The sequence below is a fragment of the Ambystoma mexicanum genome, chromosome 4p, assembly GCF_040938575.1.
Source record: "Ambystoma mexicanum isolate Mex_15411 chromosome 4p, UKY_AmexF1_1, whole genome shotgun sequence".
Lineage (NCBI taxonomy): Eukaryota > Metazoa > Chordata > Amphibia > Caudata > Ambystomatidae > Ambystoma > Ambystoma mexicanum.
Window position 1 is genome coordinate 1,066,089,536 of NC_090927.1, and position 19,495 is coordinate 1,066,109,030.

The 19,495-nt window shown below is 43.9% G+C and overlaps 1 protein-coding gene across 1 annotated transcript in view; it reads left to right on the forward strand.

Annotated features, from left to right (window-relative positions):
- LOC138452651 (amine sulfotransferase-like) overlaps nt 1-19,495 on the forward strand; it is a 401,286-nt gene that overhangs the window by 241,088 nt on the left and 140,703 nt on the right. Inside the window, exon 5 of the mRNA XM_069605019.1 lies at nt 16,686-16,780. Within this exon, the coding sequence (XP_069461120.1) occupies nt 16,686-16,780 (95 nt within the window). The remainder of the gene's footprint in view (nt 1-16,685; nt 16,781-19,495) is intronic.

Sequence of the window (19,495 nt, forward strand, 5' to 3'; positions counted from 1 at the left end):
TCACACAGCCTTGCTGTCAATCACGCAGCAGGGGGTTTGTCCAGCTTGGAACAACCACCTCAGCCAATCATGGCAAAGTGCGACTTGGGTTTCCTAGCATACCCTCTGCAGGGGGTGACTAGACCCCTCCCTCACATTCAGCCCACCTAGACACCCAGGCGCCTGGAGGAGGGCTTCTGAGCAGAAGCCCGCCAAAAGATGGTGAACAAAGTAGGCAAACCTAGTTTGCCGTGCAAAGTAAGACACAAGAAGGACTTTAACAAAAAGAAATGGCGAATAAACCCGACCGGAGCCAAAAGAAAAGGTATTTGCTCAAGCGGGTTTAAGTTTGTGGCCAATATAATAGCCTAAAACAATACCACAGTTATCTAATAAAATCGCGGTAGAAAAGTTAGGGTAGATACCACTGCCACCAGGCAAGTCTAAATGTTGAAAGAGCGAAACAATGCTCTAGGATGTACAGATACAAAGGGATACGAAGTACTCCATGGAAGATGGGGTGTACTGGATCTGTGGTAATTTGACTAAGTAAAGTCAATGGGAACTTTACCCTTTTCTGGGGGACTGTAGTCAGCCCCAGAAATGGAGTCGGTGGGAAGTCTAAAAGACAACCCTTTGTTACTGCACTGAAGGTGCTGTGTAACACACAAGAAAGGGGCTACTGAAGTGGTGTACTCCAGAGCCCACAATCACAAAAACAGGAGAAAGATACATGGAAAAACATGGCTAAGAGTGGGGGAAAAGCTCACACTCTTACCAAGTGAAAAAAATAAACTCCAGAAGTCCAGCAAAGCTGCTGTGGGATTCACTAGGTCAGGGAAATTAGCCATAAATGAGAATTCTCCCTAACATTCGTCATGAGATGGTATAAATGTGCAACATGATTCTCCAATTTTTGCACAAACACCTCCATCCATAGCTGTGATCATGTCAAAGGACATATTTGTTCTGGAGAGTCATAAGTCGAATAGCCCTTAACTCTTCATTTATGGCTTTGAATCCTTTTATGGTTGTGTTGATGGTCTGCAGTAACTCCCATCTGGTTATCTGCAACCATTTAGTATTTGCTCCAACTTGAAATCTTGGCATGAAGATTGTCGTGAACACTGATGAAGTGAGGCTGAACAGCCTGTGTTCACATGGGATTGCATGAAAAGCTTCTTCTGATTTGGCAGAAAAGTAATTCTCTCTCTTCATTCGATTCAGCAGTTTCATAGAACTCTTCTTCCTCAGGTAAGCAACTGCTTTCGGGAAACTGTCAATGTTCAGGTCACTTTTCAGGATCACCAATGCTGGAACGTGGACATTCACTAATGTGCATACACCGCCCCAGTTTTTTGGCAGTCCGTGGTATGCTTTGGATCCACATGCCCACTAATGATCCATAATTACTGCAGTTCCATGTACCATTCCTGGAGTATCAAAGATTTGTCCACAGTTCTGGTTTTCGCCCATCTTCCTTGTGCCATTATTCCTGAAGCATGATTTTGGGGTTTCCAGTGACACTATCTCTAAGGGTCCCCCTCTGTCCTCAACCCATGTTAGCAGTTTTGGCCATAATGGCTTGTATCCATTTCGCACTATGTTGATGGTGGGCTCGTGGGTACCGAAGATCATCCATGCTCTGCATTTCACTACTCCTTTCTCCCATCTATCTGGTGAAAGCATGGTTCCCCAAATTTGCATTTGGCCTATTTTCTTCCATCTCTGAGCTGCCTTTGGAGTTTTTCCTTGGACATTTAGCTTCTGGTTCACTTCTCCTCTGATTTCTGCTCCTTTAACTCCAGGCTTCTCATATGTGATCACAATGTGTTTCATCTTTCCATTGTTTCTTGTCTTTATGTTCTGGAGATAATCATCTTCATTTGGATCAGTTGCTTCAGTTACCCATTTCAGTGAGGCATCACTTCCCATGAACTGGCCTCTGGTCTTGCATATTGCTACATGTGATAGACAGTGTGCTGTCTGGACATCCATTTCTACGGCTACAAAGATCTTTGATTTCCCCATGCTGTAGGGTTGGAGTGCACAAACAAAGCATTCCCCCTCTGAACTGCGTCTTCCAACTTCTTTCATGTGCTGGTACCAGATGTTGTTTCCCAAATGTGCTGTGCTGTCCAAGTAATCATTGAGTTCACTGTCGTCTGCTTGTATGCTTCTCTTGATTCTTAAGGTTTTCATGTAGTTTGCTATAACTACATCCCTGAATGCATCCTTATGGCTTCTTCTTGCTGGAGGATTCTCAGGTATCCTGATCCATGATGCAAGTACCTTAATCTGTGCCAGTCGAGTGGAGGAAAGTCTGGCAATTCTTTCCTTCTCCTCTTGCATTCTTTTTCTTTTGGTTAAAAATGTCCATATCCACTCTTCCATTGTTCCAGTATATGGCTGTAGTGTAGAACTTGTACTTGTCCCCTTCATTGGATCACGTGTGCCTGTCAATGTTGTCTCTGTTGGTTTATTCTCCAACTCCTCTTGTCTCTTCAGGAGCTCAGCTTTTCCTACTTGTCTTATCACTTCACTTGTAGGGTAGCTTCTCATTGTTGGTTGTCCAACCCTCCCCTCTTCTTTGACCTGTGGTTCTGCAGTTATTGACGCTAGGCCTGGTGTGTGTGCATTCATTGTTTGCATGCGTGTGGTTGTCGGGAACCTTTTTCCATTCATACTTTGCCGACCCTGTCTCCGGCTTTTCACTTGGCTTGTTGCCACAAATGTGTGTGTGTCATTGCTAATCACATCCATCTCAAGTTCATGCATTCCACCATCAGATCTCCTATGGACTGGAATGACTATGTAAGGTCTGTGTGCCTTCGTAGGTTTCATGCGTGCATCATTAGGTGGGTGCACTGGAATTGGAACGCTTTGTGCACCAATATGAAATGCAGTTCTAATCGTCAGTGACAGTAAAACAATGATGAATATAATACATAAGTACATAATACCCCTACATAATAGCTCAATCTACAGCATTTACTTCCCGAAAAATACAAACGTCTCTCCTCCTAAGGGAGGACAAGGTTGCTGCTTTGAATCCCCATCTCAATCATCCGTTGAAAGATGCTAACTTTTAATACACTCTTAAACAATATTATTTCTCGATTCTGCCAGTTCTTTTTGTGTGTTGCAGGTATTGAAACAATTGTCCCTCCATGCCTGAACAATGGATTGTCTTATTATCTCTGGAGAAAGTTCTCTTGCTAGGCTATGGGAAGTATCAAAATCAGGGAATAATTCAGCAAGTCTCTTTACTGTGCATGTTCCAAATATATGAGTTCCCAATCGGTGCCTCTGATTTGCTTCATTCCCAAATAGATGTTGTGTCCTTGTCAGTATAACAAAAAGTGAAGTCTCTTCCACTACTTTCTCGATCTGTCCCTTGGCAGAAAGTTTAAAATCTTCTCAGATAGTTCTGCTGATGGTTAGAAAGTTCAACTTGCAATATCATGCAAGAGCATGCTTATCTGCTTAGAATTAGCTGAGTCTCTGATGAATGTGAGGACAGCAACACTGGTGGGTCTTCCCACAAGTTCTGGGAAATCTTTGATTAGGTGAAAAAAGACGTTGCTTGCCAATCTGCTATCTTCTGGTGACAGGGACATTTGTCCTGCTCTTATTGAAGTTTGGAACTGTTTGGCCCTCACTCACTGTGAACAGTTTCTACAATTTCGGTGCGCGTGGAGCTCAGAATTATAGTTCAGAATTATACTTAAATGTTCTGTGTTTGCTGGATCAAAAAGAAATGTCAATACGTCCGTGGTTCTTCCGATGAGATCTGGACAGTCTTCAATTAGGCGAAAGAACAGTACATTAATAAGCCTATTCGCTTCTTTCTCCGCTTGGGACATTTGGTTTTTCCTCGCAGTATCCCGGAAGTAGGAGGAATTGCTCGGCAATCACAGTGAGTAGCCTCCTTATGTTTTTTTTGTTTTCAGGATCTTGAAGAAAGTCAGTGATACTGGTGAGCCTCCCCACCAGTGACGGGTACGATCTCAGTACTAGTTCGAAATATATTAGTATGTCCTTGGGGATGTCGCTACTGTGGGACACCATAAGTGATTCCAAACAAAGTCTCTGTTTTGAAAGAATCAGGATACTGTATTTTCTTCCAATTTGTGTTTCCTCGATCAAAATTTGGCATGTTCTTTTCTAATCAAGGCTTCAGTGTGCCTCAGTCCAAAGTTCAAAGTCGACAGACTATGTTGTGGCTTAAAAGTGCACTTTTCTTCTTCACCCTGCAACTAGGATGCACAGAGTGTCTGTTTTTATGGCCTTAACCTCCTTTTGCTCAGAGAAATGTCTCAAAGGAAGCCACAACTTTGCACAAAAGTTCTTTGTCTTTGTTTTGCTGCTGGTCATGCGTCCTTCTTCCTCGTCATGGATCGCGTCTGCACGTGCTGTGGTTCTTCCCCATCATCTGTAGTCTCTACGTGTTGGGGTGCAGGCAGGGGACCTTCTCCAATGTATGGCTTGATGTCACCCAAAAAGATCCAAGCTCTTCTTCCTTGCAGCTTCACTGCAGAGGGAGTGCAGTCTTCCACTATAAAGGGACCATTAAACCTTGGCTCGTCTCACTTCTTTCTAGTGTGGTTTTTTGCCAGGATGGTGTCTCCAGGGAAGATTGATGGAATACATAGGCTCTGAGCTGTGCCTGCATTAGTATCTCCTTCTTTGTTCCATGCTGCCCTGCACCCTTTTCGTCGTCGCTGCATCTGGCCTGAAATTACAGTAAGACAAGATGTCATGCAATTCAAGTAATTTTGTATTTCAGACCCTAAGATTTCTCTTGTCGGCTGGGCATCACACCTAGCTCTGTCTCAGGGTGTCAGGGGAGTGTGCATTCTTCTTCCTATTGCTGTTTCATGCGGCGTAAGATGGTGGTCAGAACCAGGCTGGTTTATGACTGCATACAGTGGCAAAGGAAGGCAGTGTAACCATCCCTTTCTTAGAGTAAGCTTCAACTTGGCTATCCTTTCCTTTAACAAGCCAGTGAGCTTCTCACATATCCTGTTACCTTGCGGGATATACGCTGATGAGAACTTGTGCTTTATACCAAGCAACAAGCTAATCTGTTCAAAAACTTCATTGACAAAGTGAGTTCAATTATCTGATCTCATGACTTCACATACTCCCCACCTGGGAAATACCTCTCTCACTAAAAATGTGGATGCACAGGTAGAATCTGGGTGTGTACATGGACCTGCTTCTATCCATCTAGAGAATGGACACACCACAACAATTAGATACCTGTACCTGTTACATACTTGTATCATATCGACGTAACGGACATGCGAGTGCTGAAAAGGTCCATTGGGCCTTGGGATGACTCCTCTAATTAGTTTTAGTGTGTGCCCAGCCCTGAACTGTTGGCAAATTATACAGTTCACCATAAAAAATGCAGTGTGCTCTGCTAAGTTTGGTATGAACCAGTCTTCAGCGAGTGTTGCCACGAGATTCTCTTTTGTCATGTGCGCTGGATAGTGTAACTGTTCCAATGCTATTCTTAACAGGGCTATAGGCATTACTGGTTTACCAGTGCTGTCTTGTCGCCACAAGCTTTCGGAGGGGTTTAAAGAACACCCTTGCCGCTTGTAAACATTTTTCTCCTCTTGTGGTGCCTCCCCTTGGAGTTCCATTAACTGCGTTTGTCCCATGTTATTGTAGCTTCCAGGTTCACTCTGTGCGACAATCATTTTTTCATTTACATTAGTGACTTCCACATCTATGATCGTCTTGCTCTTGGATGCCATATGCTTGGCTTCTGTGTCTGCTGCTTGATTTCCACTTGAGATAAAATCTGTCCCCTTCGTGTGGGCAGCACATTTCACGACTGCTATGCCCACTGGGAGCATAGAACTTTAATCAGCTTATCCAATAGGGCTGCGTTCTGTACTGGTTTGCCATCCGCTCGGAGGTAGCCCCTCCTTTTCCAGCACACTAAGACTGCGTGCACTCTTGATGTCACATAGGTGGAGTCACTGTAAACAGTTACTTCCTGGTCTGCATGATTCTCAATCGCGAGTATCAACGCCAATAATTCTGCAGCCTGTGCTGAATAATGAGATGGTAATCATGCACTAAGAAGCACTTGAAACTCTCCATTTGCAGTGTGCTTCATTACAGCAGCGCCTGTATATCTTGTCCATCGTTTTTATCGATTCTCGAGGAACCGTCAACGAAGACAATTTCTCCTCTGCCAATGCATTTTCTTTTACTCTGGGAATTTCATCATAGAATTCTTCATAATGGGCACAGTCATGTATTGGCTCTCCTTCAGTGACTGGTTCTGCTAGGAACATGGTTGGGTTCACTATCTTGCATCGGAATACCTTAATCGATGGATTCAATATGATCACTTCATAAGCAGAAGCTCTCTGAGATGTCGGTTTCTCTAGAATAGCAAATAGCGAGTGCTCGACGTGCAACGTCATTGAGCATCCCATCACAATGGTTGTAGCCTTCTCTATGACGAACGTTATGGCAGCTAAACTTTGTTCGCAAGGGAAATGACCTCTCATCACTGGGTCCAAATTTCCACTATAATATGCCAGGGGCTTGTACCCCAATGTGGTTCTCTGTGTGAGCACTGCCGTCATAACGCTGCCATTTTTGTGTGAAAACAGGTAGAATTCCTCTGCATAATTGGGAATCCCTAAAGCTGGTGCCGTGCAAATGGCTCTCTTGAGCGCAGCAAACCCTTCCTCCATGGTCTCAGACCATTCATTCTTTTCTTTCATCACCTGTGCCTTCATTAGAGCCTGTAGCAAGGGCTTGTTATATGAGCTATAGTCGAAGACCTATGCCCTGACATAATTGCAAAGGCCTAAAAAGCTCTGCATCTGTTTTATCGTGTGTGGCTTATCCGTGTTCAGTATGGCTTCAGCCCTTTCTGGGGTAATCCTTTTCCCCTCATGTGAGATCAGCTGACCTATGTATAGCACTTCTTGTTGACAATATTGTAACTTTTCTTGTCAACCTTATATCCTTTTTCAGCCAATATAGTCAAATAGCAGAACAGAATTGTGTCTGCATCTCTCCTCTGTCATGCTGCAAATTAAGATGCCATCCACATATTGTAAGACAACACTTTCGAATGCAATATTGCTTAGGTCCATCTGCAGGACTCTGTTAAAAATAGAAGGAGACTCACAGTAACCCTGGGGAAGCCTTGTGCTTTTCAGGCGCATTTGTCTGAACGTAAATGACGTCAGATCTTGTGAGTATCGATGCAATGGGATTGTGAAAAATGCATTTTTTAAGTCAATCACTGTGAAATTGCCTCAGCAGGTATATTACATAGGATTGTAGCCAGGTTAGGGACTAAAGGGAACTCGGCCTCAACAATATAGTTTATTGGCCGTAAATCCTGAATTAAACGCCAAGACGCTCCCTTTGATTTTTTAATCAGGTAAACCGCAGTGTGGAATGACGATTCTGATGTCACTAAGATGCCCTGCTCCATCATAGCTGAAATTGTCTTAAAAATTCCTTCATCTGCCTCCCTGGACATGGGGTATTGTCGTGCTTTTGGAAGAATTGCTCCTGGCTTTAGTTTAATTTTCACTTCTCAGACTCCTTTCAATAAGCCTACTTCAGAGGGGCCTGTGGCCCACACTGAGACAGGCTTCCTGGGCCATGTCGTCCTCAAAATATTCAGAACGGTTCTGTGCCAACATCATTCTCTCAGGCACTTCTCTTTTGATCATTTTCAATCAAAAAGTGAGGTTTACCTCAACTGCTGTTTCTCCCCTATCTGCTTGCTCGTCAAACAGATTGTCATCAGTGACGTCAGTCAATCTATACCCTTCTTCAATGGCGAATATTGTGCACCAGTGTCGGCCTTCATCATCACAACCATCAATCAAAGCCATTTTCCCTCGTATCGCGGCTGTGTGTATCATCAAGGGAAATACTTGTCCCTTTTCCTCGTGCATAGGTATTCTTGGCCTAAATAGAAATTCGTCTAGGGTCCTCATGGTTTTCTCAGCAAGGCCTGGCAGCCCTGCCATTAGCATGCGTACTCCATACACAAATATTTCTGGCTCTAATGGTACAGCCCTCATAGCTGTGCATCCTGCATATGCTCTAATCATTTTGCATACGTTCAAGTAGTGCATTCCTGGAGTTGAACATACTATGCCCATCTCCGTGAACGAGATTGTCATGTTTAACTTTGTCATTAGATCTCGACCCAAGATGTTTACTGGGGTTTGTTGCGAATATAATAGTGGTACATTCATCTCACATTCTCCTATAGAGACTGGAAGTGCGTCTGTAAAAGGAACACGACTTGTAGCTCCTGTGAAACTCTGAGTATTTATAGCATCGCCAGACAAGGAAAACTTGCCTTCACGTATACACGAACGTGTTGCACCCGTGTCAACTAAGAAGGAATATTGTTTATCCCCTATTACGACATCCACCCTTGATTCCTGGTGAGGGTCTGGTGTCACTGGTAGGATAGAACACATCAGGGTTCCCAGTGAGCTGTCCTAGTCCATATATAATTTTGTCCCACCTTGTGCGAATTAACTTCCCCCATCACCAGTTTTACTCCTCATTCCAGGGTTCACAGCCTGACCTGTACTTACAGTCTGTGACAGTTGCATCAGCGACTGTTGAGACTGTCCTAGTGGAAAACTCATCGAATTTTGAGGTTGCAAGTTTTGTTGTGCTCCTGGCATTTGTTGTTGCACCATGTGATTCTGTGCAACTCCATTTCCTCCCTGTTGTAAAAACACAGATGGATTCACCATACTTGCTCTTGTTCCTCGGTCATTTTGCATCATGCCTTAACTTCTGCAGGTGCGTGCTACATGTCCTGTCATCCCACACAACCAACATATTGGCGATGGTCTAATTATTTACCCATTTGATATATCTTGATTGCCATTTTGCATGTTTTGAAAGCCTCCTGATTACTCTGAAAACCTCCCTGATTACTCTGCCATTGTCTTTCTCTGAATCCTCTTCCCCTGGGATAAAACCTAGTATTGCCCTGATTATTCTGTTGTGGGTTATTGACTTGATGCATGCTTGACCCGTCTGTGCTAGTTATCATTGCCCCTTCAATGGCATATTTTGACAATTTCTTCTACACTAATTTTGCCTCTTCACCCTTTCGTGCAGCCTCTTTTTTGCTATTCTTTTCTTGTAGCAACCGGCAATAGTGTGCTATGGTTAACTGTATTTCAGACCACGGTTTGGCCTCGATTCCTACCAATTTCTTGAGCTGTTTCTGTACCGGATCTGGCAGCCCTTGGCACAATATGTGGTAAAACACAGGTATAGATTTCCCCCAAGATTCACGAGTCTCGAGTACCCACGTGTCTTGGAAATTCTGGATGTAAAGCTCTGACTCCTTCATCTTACATGTCATTATAGCTCTCATATCAGAAATATCCAGATATAGCAATCGTAATGCTTTCCATACCACGGCTCTGCAATTGTTAAACGGTGCTCCGTCAAGCGCAGAATTAACTGTGGTTACGCCAGGGTAACCTGCCTGTGTCCACACATCGTCTGCTCTATCACCAAGTATGGTAATTAAGAGACCTTTGATATTCCCTATAGATAACGTGTTCCCTCCCGTCATTTTTTCTAGCTTGTGTATCCATTTTCCAGCTCCCAATGTCAACATTGGAAGCTTATTTTTCAGGTTTTCCCAATCCATGTGTGGCCATGGAATATACTGTGGTCTCGTTCCACCTTTCTTGAGCAACGGCAATTGGGATGCATGGCCCTCTCTCTCTTCCTCCATTGTTCTTCTGTGTATTGCAGGAGTAATATTCCCGCATCGCCGCCTACCTGGCAACGTCATTAGCCGGCGCACATAGGGTGGGGAGGACAGCCCCCTCTGACCGTAAGATACTCCTTTGTGTCGGTCTGACTGTGTGGCTGATTCTGATGCCCTCGGTGTAGACCCACTAGAATCTGACCATCTTATCCCTTTTCCTCCTGAAAGCCGTTTTTCGCGTCTCCTCTCTTCCTCCTTTTCCACATGCCCAACTCGTGCAACTTCTCACATCCTCCTTGTTCTTACTTATTTCAACTTATCTAGGGACAGCTCTCTATTTCTACTACTTCGGGAGGCGTCCTCAGCATCGTAAAGCTGAGTGCTCTCCAGGCGCTCGTCTTCCCCCTCCCCTTGAGGTACTTTTTCCAGCCCCATTTCTTCATATATTCTATCGATCGTCTCTCCGATGCTTATGGTGTCGAAGTCATCCTCAATATTTGCCCTAGACGTGCCTGGTACTGAATCGTACTCAGGAAAGAATTCTTCTATATCTTCCCAATCTACTACTGGCTCAGGTTTTTTAACCTCCCTTACCAGATATTCACGATCACATGCTCTTTGTTTTTGCTTACGTTCTACATCGTCATCAAATTCTCTGCGCTTCCTCGCTTCTTCTCTAACCCTATCTTCTTCCTCTTTCTTTGCACCTCTATGTTCATTTGCCCTTCGGATTTCCTCATCCCTTCGTCTCTTTATTCTTTTCTCCTGTATCCTTTGTTCTTCTTCTATCCTTCGCTGCTCCTGTTTATGATTGTGTAACCTTTCTTGCTCTTCGCGATATAACTGTTCTCATCTCTGCCTATCTTTTTTCCTTATTCTTTCGTCTCTCAATCCTTTTTCTTTTTCCTTCTCTTTTCTCTGTAAATCATCTAGCTTCTCTTTTTTTCATGTCATCTATGCCTTTACCATCGAGCTTCAATAAAATCTGCCCTCCCATCCATTTGTTCTGTTTGAATGCTATCTCCTCAGTTATATCCTCACTTCCTTTCCATCTTTTGCCTTCTCTCTCCATGTCGAGAGATGTACTTGCTTGTGCCTGTTCTTTTCTCTCGTTCTCGCGTCTCTCCTTGTCCCTCGGGGCTTTGGAAGTGATATCTCCATCCTTATCCTTGTCTAGGTTTCCGTCACTACTTTGCGTAGGTGACTCATATGCCGGATTGCTATACCCTGTAGCTGCTTTAATTCTCTTAGCAGGTATAACCCTTCGTCCTTGCTGCCCTCAGTTTTCGTTTCAGATGGGGCGGGTGGTGCTGAAGGCATCTCACCCCCTCTGTGCATACGTTAAGTATCCAGTCTAATGGCAGCTCCTCCTCCTTATCCTGTTGATATATCTTCCAAAGCACTAGACTAGCTAGGCGTTTGTCTAACTTTTTGCCCGTGTATGTAGCGTGCAAGTATGTCATCATGTGTTGTAGGACCGTTTTAGATAACGATCCACCCTGGGGCCACAGCATAAACATTTTGTTTGTGGTTCCTTTAACCCATTCTGCACTGTACTTTTTCTGCTTAGGTGCATGTTTTGGCAACTGTTTGCACAGATGTACTAATGGAGTCATGTCTTCCATATTTAAATCTGTTCACTTTCTCTTTATATAACACTTGTTAATGTCTTTCGTTTCTTCAAACAACTTCAACAATATGAGCGAGCACCAATCGTCGCAAGCTCCAATCCCATTTTTCCGCAAACATTTTATATCTCCTTCTTTAATCAACAAACATCAATTTGTACTCTACAATATCTTAGTTAATTAATCGTGTAGTTTTTATGCTAGTTCTTCAAAGGAAAAATGTTGTCCTATGACGTCACAACAAATAACACATAAGACATATGTTAACATACTAGACAAACTCCAGCTGGTTACACAGACCTCTGCCCCTAATGTTACCCCGACATGGAGTGTAAACTCGTCCCTTTCACAGGCGTCTTTAACCGCTGTGGTGACCTATTTGTTCCTATTTTATTCAGATCTATGGATGCAAGTTTCTTCTAGCCGCTGTATTAAAGCATAGGAATTAGGCGTATCCTCTCTCTTCTCGGGTGTCCTCCCCGGTATCCTCTCTCTTCTCGGGTGTCCTCCCCAGTATCCTTTCTCTTCTCAGGTGTCCTCCCCGGTATCCTCCTTTGCTACTTAGACACCCTTTTAGTCACTATTTACTTCCCCTTATATACATATATATATATATATATATATATTCTACTCTACTTCTGACTATATTTTGTTTTCCCGCCTCCCTCCGTTACGTTTCCCTTACTTGTTAAACCATTCTCTCCTACCAAGTGTACACCGGGACCCCAAACCAGCCCATTGAGCTAGGGTTTGCACAATAGCACTTTAAGATAAGATAGCAGCACCCATGAGATGGATGGGGGTGCAGATTAATACTCCACCACCAAATCAATAATGACAACTCAACGGTTTGGCAAAGGGAGTCAGTTTAGTGACAAGTACAAAAAACGGGGAGTCTCATGAATATCAGCGGATGCGTGATCTTCTCTCTCACTTCACAACTCCTACGAACTTCATAAAAAACACTTCATTTATGCTAAAAACTCGTCACCACTGATGTTTAATGCTTAAAAGTTGGCATGCAAGTCTATTGGTTCTAGAAAGGTAACTTTAATATAGGTACTATATCTGTTTATGGTAACAGAGTAAGGGGATTGGGTAAACATTGTCAGGTGGGACATCTAAGCCCCACCTACAAAATGGCTACTGTAGACGTCCCTAAAAGTACGACATCCCATTGGTTCTACTAACTATAGGACCCTAGATTACTTGGTCCACTATGATTGGGTTGGCATCAACCCCTCTCATACTTTTCCACTTTGCCTAGCAGCATGCAGAATGGTCGGCCAGGTGCAGGGTGCCCCCCAAATCCCCCGGCGTTCCTCCAATTATTGTTACAATCAATCATCACTTTAGTGGCCATGTGTCAATTATTTCACTGTGGTTGGCCTCGAGACTGCATCTCCTTTCTAATATCTTCGCCTGGCCCCCTGCCATGCGTAGGTGTGAAAGTCTCACTTCTTCTCGCTCGGCCGGTCACTTGATTCAGACACCGTGAATTTGCCTCTTCTTCATGTAATTCTTGTATTTGATTTTCACTTTACCCACCACCTGCCTTCGGCTTCTTATCTCGACCTTTCAGAACAGGCTATTCTGTTCCTTGCTTCATTAATTGTAACTACTGTTCATCTATTTTACCTGATATGACGTTGTTTTTTTAGGCACGATTTGCCTCTGCTGAGTTTCGTTCTTCTTTTTATTCTTGATTTGTTAAATATGAAGCTTTCCTTGTCTGGCCTTTAGTAACCTTTGGTTAATTCTGCTTCTTGTGAAAAGTAGAAGTATACTTATATAACGTGTTTCTCCTGAGGTAGATATGGATAGGGGGTGCTTGCCGCACTCTATTTCTCTATTAAGCATAGTAAGCCGCACGATTTTCTTAGCTTTCTTTCAGTTCCAAGCATATTTACATGCGTAAACTGGTTGAACATCTTCGTCGTGCTAACCTTAAGCTTCTTACATTTGACCTCGTCCTTTCACTTTAGGTCCTTGTCCATGGTGTTTCGTCTCTTTACGTCATTCTCTGGTCGTCATCTCTTCTATGTGTGAGTCAGTCCGGGTTCTGGTGTCTTCACCATTCGTCTTCCTTTAAGACCTTTTTGGTTTCTTCAGTGATTGTACTCAGACGATCTTCATTTCGTTTCCTTTGTTGATATGGTTTTCTCAATGGGAACCCTACTGACCATGGTTTGTTAGGCATAGGTATTTAAATAGGTGCTGCTCTTCTGATAGGTACTGGAAGAGCCCCACTGCGGCTCTCTGCTGGTTTATTTGCTCATCACACGTCACATATTTCGGCGTGAACGTTCCTGGTACTTCAAAAGGGATGGTTGGAGTGCGGGCTGTACTTGGGACCTCCTCTACAGGCTGAATGGCAGAAGATGTAGCTGTTATACGTGCATTCTGGGAAAATTTGCATTTACATGCATGATGTGGCACTTGTCAAATCACATGCAAATTAATGGAATGCCAGGGTTTCCTGTTTTGAAAGATGTGCTTTTCTCAAACGGCAAAAACCATGTTTTAATGGATCAAATGACACTCTTTACCACATGGATAAACCTAATAGTATATATAACAAAAAAAGGGTGTAAACACCGTACAATATACCACAGAGGTGACAAACGCCAGGGATCGTATATTCCCGAATATACTTGTTCATACATTAATTTATTTAATTATAACTCTCTTAAAATGATCACATTACATAAAATTCATAGTTAAACACATAATATATAAAACATCAAAAGACTGTACTTCACAAAACACATACAAATCCCGAATATGGGTTGATTCTGCTGGTCTGTAAATTGACTCCGTGTGGAACTCCACACTGGAGAAATTTCTCTTTTAACTAGGTTTATTGGTCCTTGCTCAGTAACCCAACTTGTACAAGTTTCTGTCCTAGAAACACAGATTAATGTGGGACATTCATCAGGGGTAAAGTGATATGTGTTTTTTTCTCTCAAAGGTGATGGTGATTCCTCCTACCACTTTCTTGCAGCCATAGAATTTCTAAAATTGACTCCCTGTGGAATAAAACAAAATCTATTACTAATTTTGTACGGCTGTTTGTATCTTATAATTTAGACTACAAACATCAGCACCCTGATCCAAAAAAGGGTGTTAGAGTATATATTTATTTACATACCTTATCAATTGTGGTAATAACTTCCACGACAACGCCAAATTTATGGTATTGATAAAAGCGACTTCCAAATGGTTTAGAGAAGGTCGCTCCAAAACTTCATCTCAAGTTCTACAAAATACTGGTAGCCTGAACTCGTGTCGACAGTCAACAAATTCGACAGTCACATTAAAATGTTGGACTTTCTTTGTATTCTAAGCAATTAATTTACCATACCAGCAAGTCCTGTACATTACCTTGAAATTGCTAACAAGCCCAGGCTGCAGAAACAAAGTCAAGGATGCTTCAAATAGGAATGGCACACATGGGCAGTGCTTTAAACCAATAGTTTCACCAGATTCATTGATGTTTGTTTTATATTGATTTTTGATGTATGAAAGGAGCGTATGAAATATGATGGTTGCAGATGAGATTGTCAGGGTTGCTTTCCGTGTTTTAGGATTTTGTCTGTGTAAGGGATATTTGCCCTTGCGCTTTAAAAAAAACCTTGTTAGAGGATGCTTTCTGGGTTGAAACACGTACGTGACTATGTGCAATTTCGATAATGGTCATTTCATTAAATATTAATAAATAAGTGTAAAAGGTCACTAAGTGTAACCAAATGCACTTAATAAAAAAAAGAAGAAATGAATACATCAATTACAATTAAACGCTTTCATATTGCCCATGCTTACTTGGGGCTGTGATGAAGAAATGTGATCTCTAGACTGGGGCACTTTTTATTGTGTGCTTGCTGACAAGCCTGAATGGCTAGTCTTCCAAAATGTTGCTTGGTTTGACCATATTATTTGTGTTCTACTAAAGCGGTGTATGGCATTGTGGGAGTCCTATTTTCAGAAGGGTTGCGTTGCAGGCTTTTTTAATTAGGTTTTGTACTTTGTGACGGGTATCATGTGGCGGAAAGATCGTGAGATGTGCGCTCCCCTTTGGACTCCAGACAATTGCGCGATGGATTCCATCAATACCGTTTCCATTGCGCTCGATTGGGTGTGCTTGCTGTTTGCATGGTGCGTCCCTCCCCACGCCCTCGTTCTTCCTCATTTTCCGTATGGAATGGGGATTTTGCATGTTTCCCCACCTATTTATTTCTTTGCACTGGCCCTTCCCGCGCTTTACGCTTTGTGTCACTCAAAGCACTCGAGCGCAGCGCAAAGTGGGATGGATCAGCGCAAAGTCTGATCTATGACTTGGTGACATTGGTTTTGCTTGCCACAAAGTGTACTTTTTCAGCACAAAGTGCATTTGAGCAGCTCCAGCGCAGCGCAAAGTGGGATGGATCAGCGGAAAGTCTGATCTATGACTTGGTGACATTGGTTTTGCTTGCCACAAAGTGTACTTTTTCAGCACAAAGTGCATTTGAGCAGCTCGAGCGCAGCGCAAAGTGGGATGGATCAGCGCAAAGTCTGATCTATGACTTGGTGACATTGGTTTTGCTTGCCACAAAGTGTACTTTTTCAGCACAAAGTGCATTTGAGCAGCGCAACATTTTTTGTGAATCAGGCCCAAGTAGTTTTGAACTGGCCATTTAGTGACAGGAAACCAGATGTTGGGCTTAAACCCATGACTACAGCTTACATTCCTTTCTGATCTCCCATGGAAAGCCGGCCCCACTTCTTAAGCCGCCCTCCCCATTTCTAATAGCCACTTGCTTCGTATTTATCTTTATCTCACTTCATTTATACCTATTCTGATATGTTTATTTTAACCTTTTTGGTTATACCAGTGCAAAATCCCAAGAATGAAAGAATTTGTTATAAATAAAGCTCAACCTATCGAAGAACAATGCATTTCTGGGGAGGGTCACATCTCAGATTACATGACATGACAACATGACAAACAAGTGGCACCCCATGTACATGTTGTGCCTAATTACATTTTAGTAGCTAGATATACATGTTTACATTGTATAGACCTAACTGTGTAGAGCATCGGAGGTACAGAAGTCATAAGCTGAAAAGACACATTCCGTCCAGGATTGTGATTCTACACGAAAACTGGAAAGCTTTCCAAAATGCATTAATTTTCCTAGAAACCTTTCTGATAATAATGATAAACAATAAAGTCATTCGTTTCTGTTAAGTTTGGCAAATAAAATGTGTTCCAGGTCCATAGTCTATTGCTGATAAGTTCTGTCGTCTTATTTCCACTAACACGTCTTTTTTTCTTTTTCCACAAGTATTTCCCTGTTTATGGATTGACCACGTCAGCGGCTGGTATGCCCACAAAGAGGAATTCAATATTCTTTTCCTCTCCTATGAAGAGATGATTAAGGTGAGCAATCGGAACGTGCACTACTGATTTAAGGTAGGATGTGTGTTGATTTTTCCTCGTGTCTTGGCAGAACCACTCCCAGAGAGCTGGTGGTAGACCCCCCCTATTATCATGGCTCATTAACCAGGCAGGCGTTTTTGTCCCATGTCTGACCAGTTAGTTATCTTCAACCAGCCGCTATGTGGTGGCAGAGAAATATATGCCCTTTCTTACTCCTCTGACTGGCACCCCTTCCAGGTGATACATGCTCACATCCACGCTGTTCTCAGTCTCACTTGTTATAGTGGAAGAGGCCTTTCATGAGTTCCTCCACTCGTACTCTTCCTCCACCTTTACCTCATGGAGCTTGACCTCCAGAAGCCAGGCAAATTCAACGTCACTGCTTAGCTTTCTTCAGTGGTATTCTCTACGCTACCCAAATCCCGTAATGCTGCTACTCGCGTCAGACCTGCCCTGTTCTCTAAATTGGGCCATGTTCTATTACATTGCATACAGACTCATTTCCAAAGGGTCACCACATCCTTTAGGGCAAGACCACCCAGGGACGTCATTTGGCGGTTGCCAGTGGTCGAAGTGAGAGGGAGTGGACGGGAGCAGTGCTCCTCTACTTCTTTTAATTAAGTTTTAACGTTACTATACTTTTATTTTAAAAAGAAACCTTTCCGGAATGGTTTCGTTTTAAAATAAAAGTGTAGGAAGCAGTTGTGCACTGAACATTCCCTTAAACTGCAGGCGCATGCATTTGGGGGTTTCTATTGTGTATGGGAGCGGATGTGGCAATGGGGTTTGAGGGGAGCGGTGCAGACCAGTCGGGAACATAGCTCCACTACTTCTTTTCGTAGACTTCGACCACTGGTGGTTGCCAGGGGTAGCACCCGCTACACCTAGCTCTCACTCTGCTACCCCTAGATCTGACCTTATGGCCCCTGGGCCACTGGACAAAGAGGCAGTGCCAAGAGCAGATATACGTGTTGCACCTGAAAAAGGCAGTTGTAAATGCATCCAAATGTACCACAGCTTTTTTCACCTGGAATCTAGATTTCGTTAGATGGAGAAATAACAGTGATGCAGGAAAAAACATGAAGCCACCATCACTAACAGGTTGGCGAGCCCATTAGTGAAGAATGCATGAATGGTTAGGTTGAGAGGCAGAGCTGTCTGTGCAGATTATACCCAGTACTGTAACAACAGGAAGGGTATGGAGGCTAGGTCTAGCCAGCTGGGAATGGGCAAGAGCAGCCTGCAGTACTCAGTGACAGCACAGCATGAACACACATCTTGTCAGTGTTTCTTGTTGTTTGCTTTGCACATCCAGTGAGCCACTGGGCCTGTGACGAGAAGGGTGTGCCCTAGCGGCTTCTGCCACCAATCATGCCTGGGCACTGTGTGACCTGACCCAGATCTGCCAGATCTACATCACAGGCACACTGTAGATAGATGCAAGGTGAGATAATTAATTTAGCTGAAGTTGCCCTCCTCTTTTGAAGTAAAGCATCTGTTCCTTCCTCAAGCAAAAAATATATATATTTGGTAGGCTTGGTCAGGGGAAACACCTGCTTTGGGACCAAGAAGATGCCGTGCAAGATGGGTTCAGTTCCTGTTCCAGTGCTTAGAAATTGGGGGAGACTGGCATTAAGCAAGATGTAAAGGACCAAAGAAAATAATAAAATGGGACTCCAGACAATTGTTTTTCAGCCTGCCAAGACACTACAGGAGGGGAAAGACCATATGCAAACCAGACTTGGTTCCACCCCAAAAGGGTCAGTCCAGCCTGAACTGCTAGGTCACATGCTTTCTGCACGAGACCACACGCATCCCCAGGCATGTTTCAGCCTCATTGGTCGGCATCAGTGAGAAGTAGCCTAGGTCTGTAGGCCCAGCAGGCTTTTCTATGGGTGATGTCATGGATTGCTGCTGCTGTTTACATTTTAAAATAAAAAAAAACCTGCAAATACTGTGACCTGCAACATATCCTTCCCCTCTATCTTCCCTCTAACAAATAAAATGAGCAAAACAGAAAAGGTGATGGCTGGAAGGTTTCAAATCAATCATGGCACAGTTCTGGGCAACCCTCCAGACTGTGGTGTGGGGACTATTTAAGTGTGGGCCTGTTGCCCCATTAAGGAAAAGCGTCATAACTGTATCATGATGCTCCTAAAAAAAAAGGGGCTCTGCTGGCACGTGAGAGGAGTGCAGCAGAGCCCCAGGAAGTGGCAACTCGTGTCGGTGCCCTTTGTCTGGGGATCTGACTGCTATGTGATCACAGCCTACTGTAGCAGCCCTGGCCTGGGTGGCCCCAAGCCGAGGCTGCAGTCCGCTGGGTGCCCCCAGCCATTTTATCCCCATCTGGCATTCTGGATATTGCAGGGTGCACTCTGCCTCATGGTTGTGCGAGCCACTGCGCAACTGTCTTGCCGGGTGATCCTGGCACTTGGTGTGGCCCGCCCTGGTGACCTGTGGGGAGCCACCACATTGGTGACGAGGGCGGTCTGGGCCCGCATACTCCGGTGTGTGGGCTGCTGGAAGCCCGTGGTGCACATCCGAATGCGGCATCGCCCACGTGTCAGGTGGCAGAGGTGGCCGCAGAAGTAGGAAACCTGAGGCCCAGTGTGCAGCTGGGCTGGGCTCAGTTTGAAGAGGCTCGCTCTGAGGCGACGGCTGAAATGAAGGAACAGCTGAGGCCCTGAGGCTGCCGCACGTATGGGGGAGGCAGTG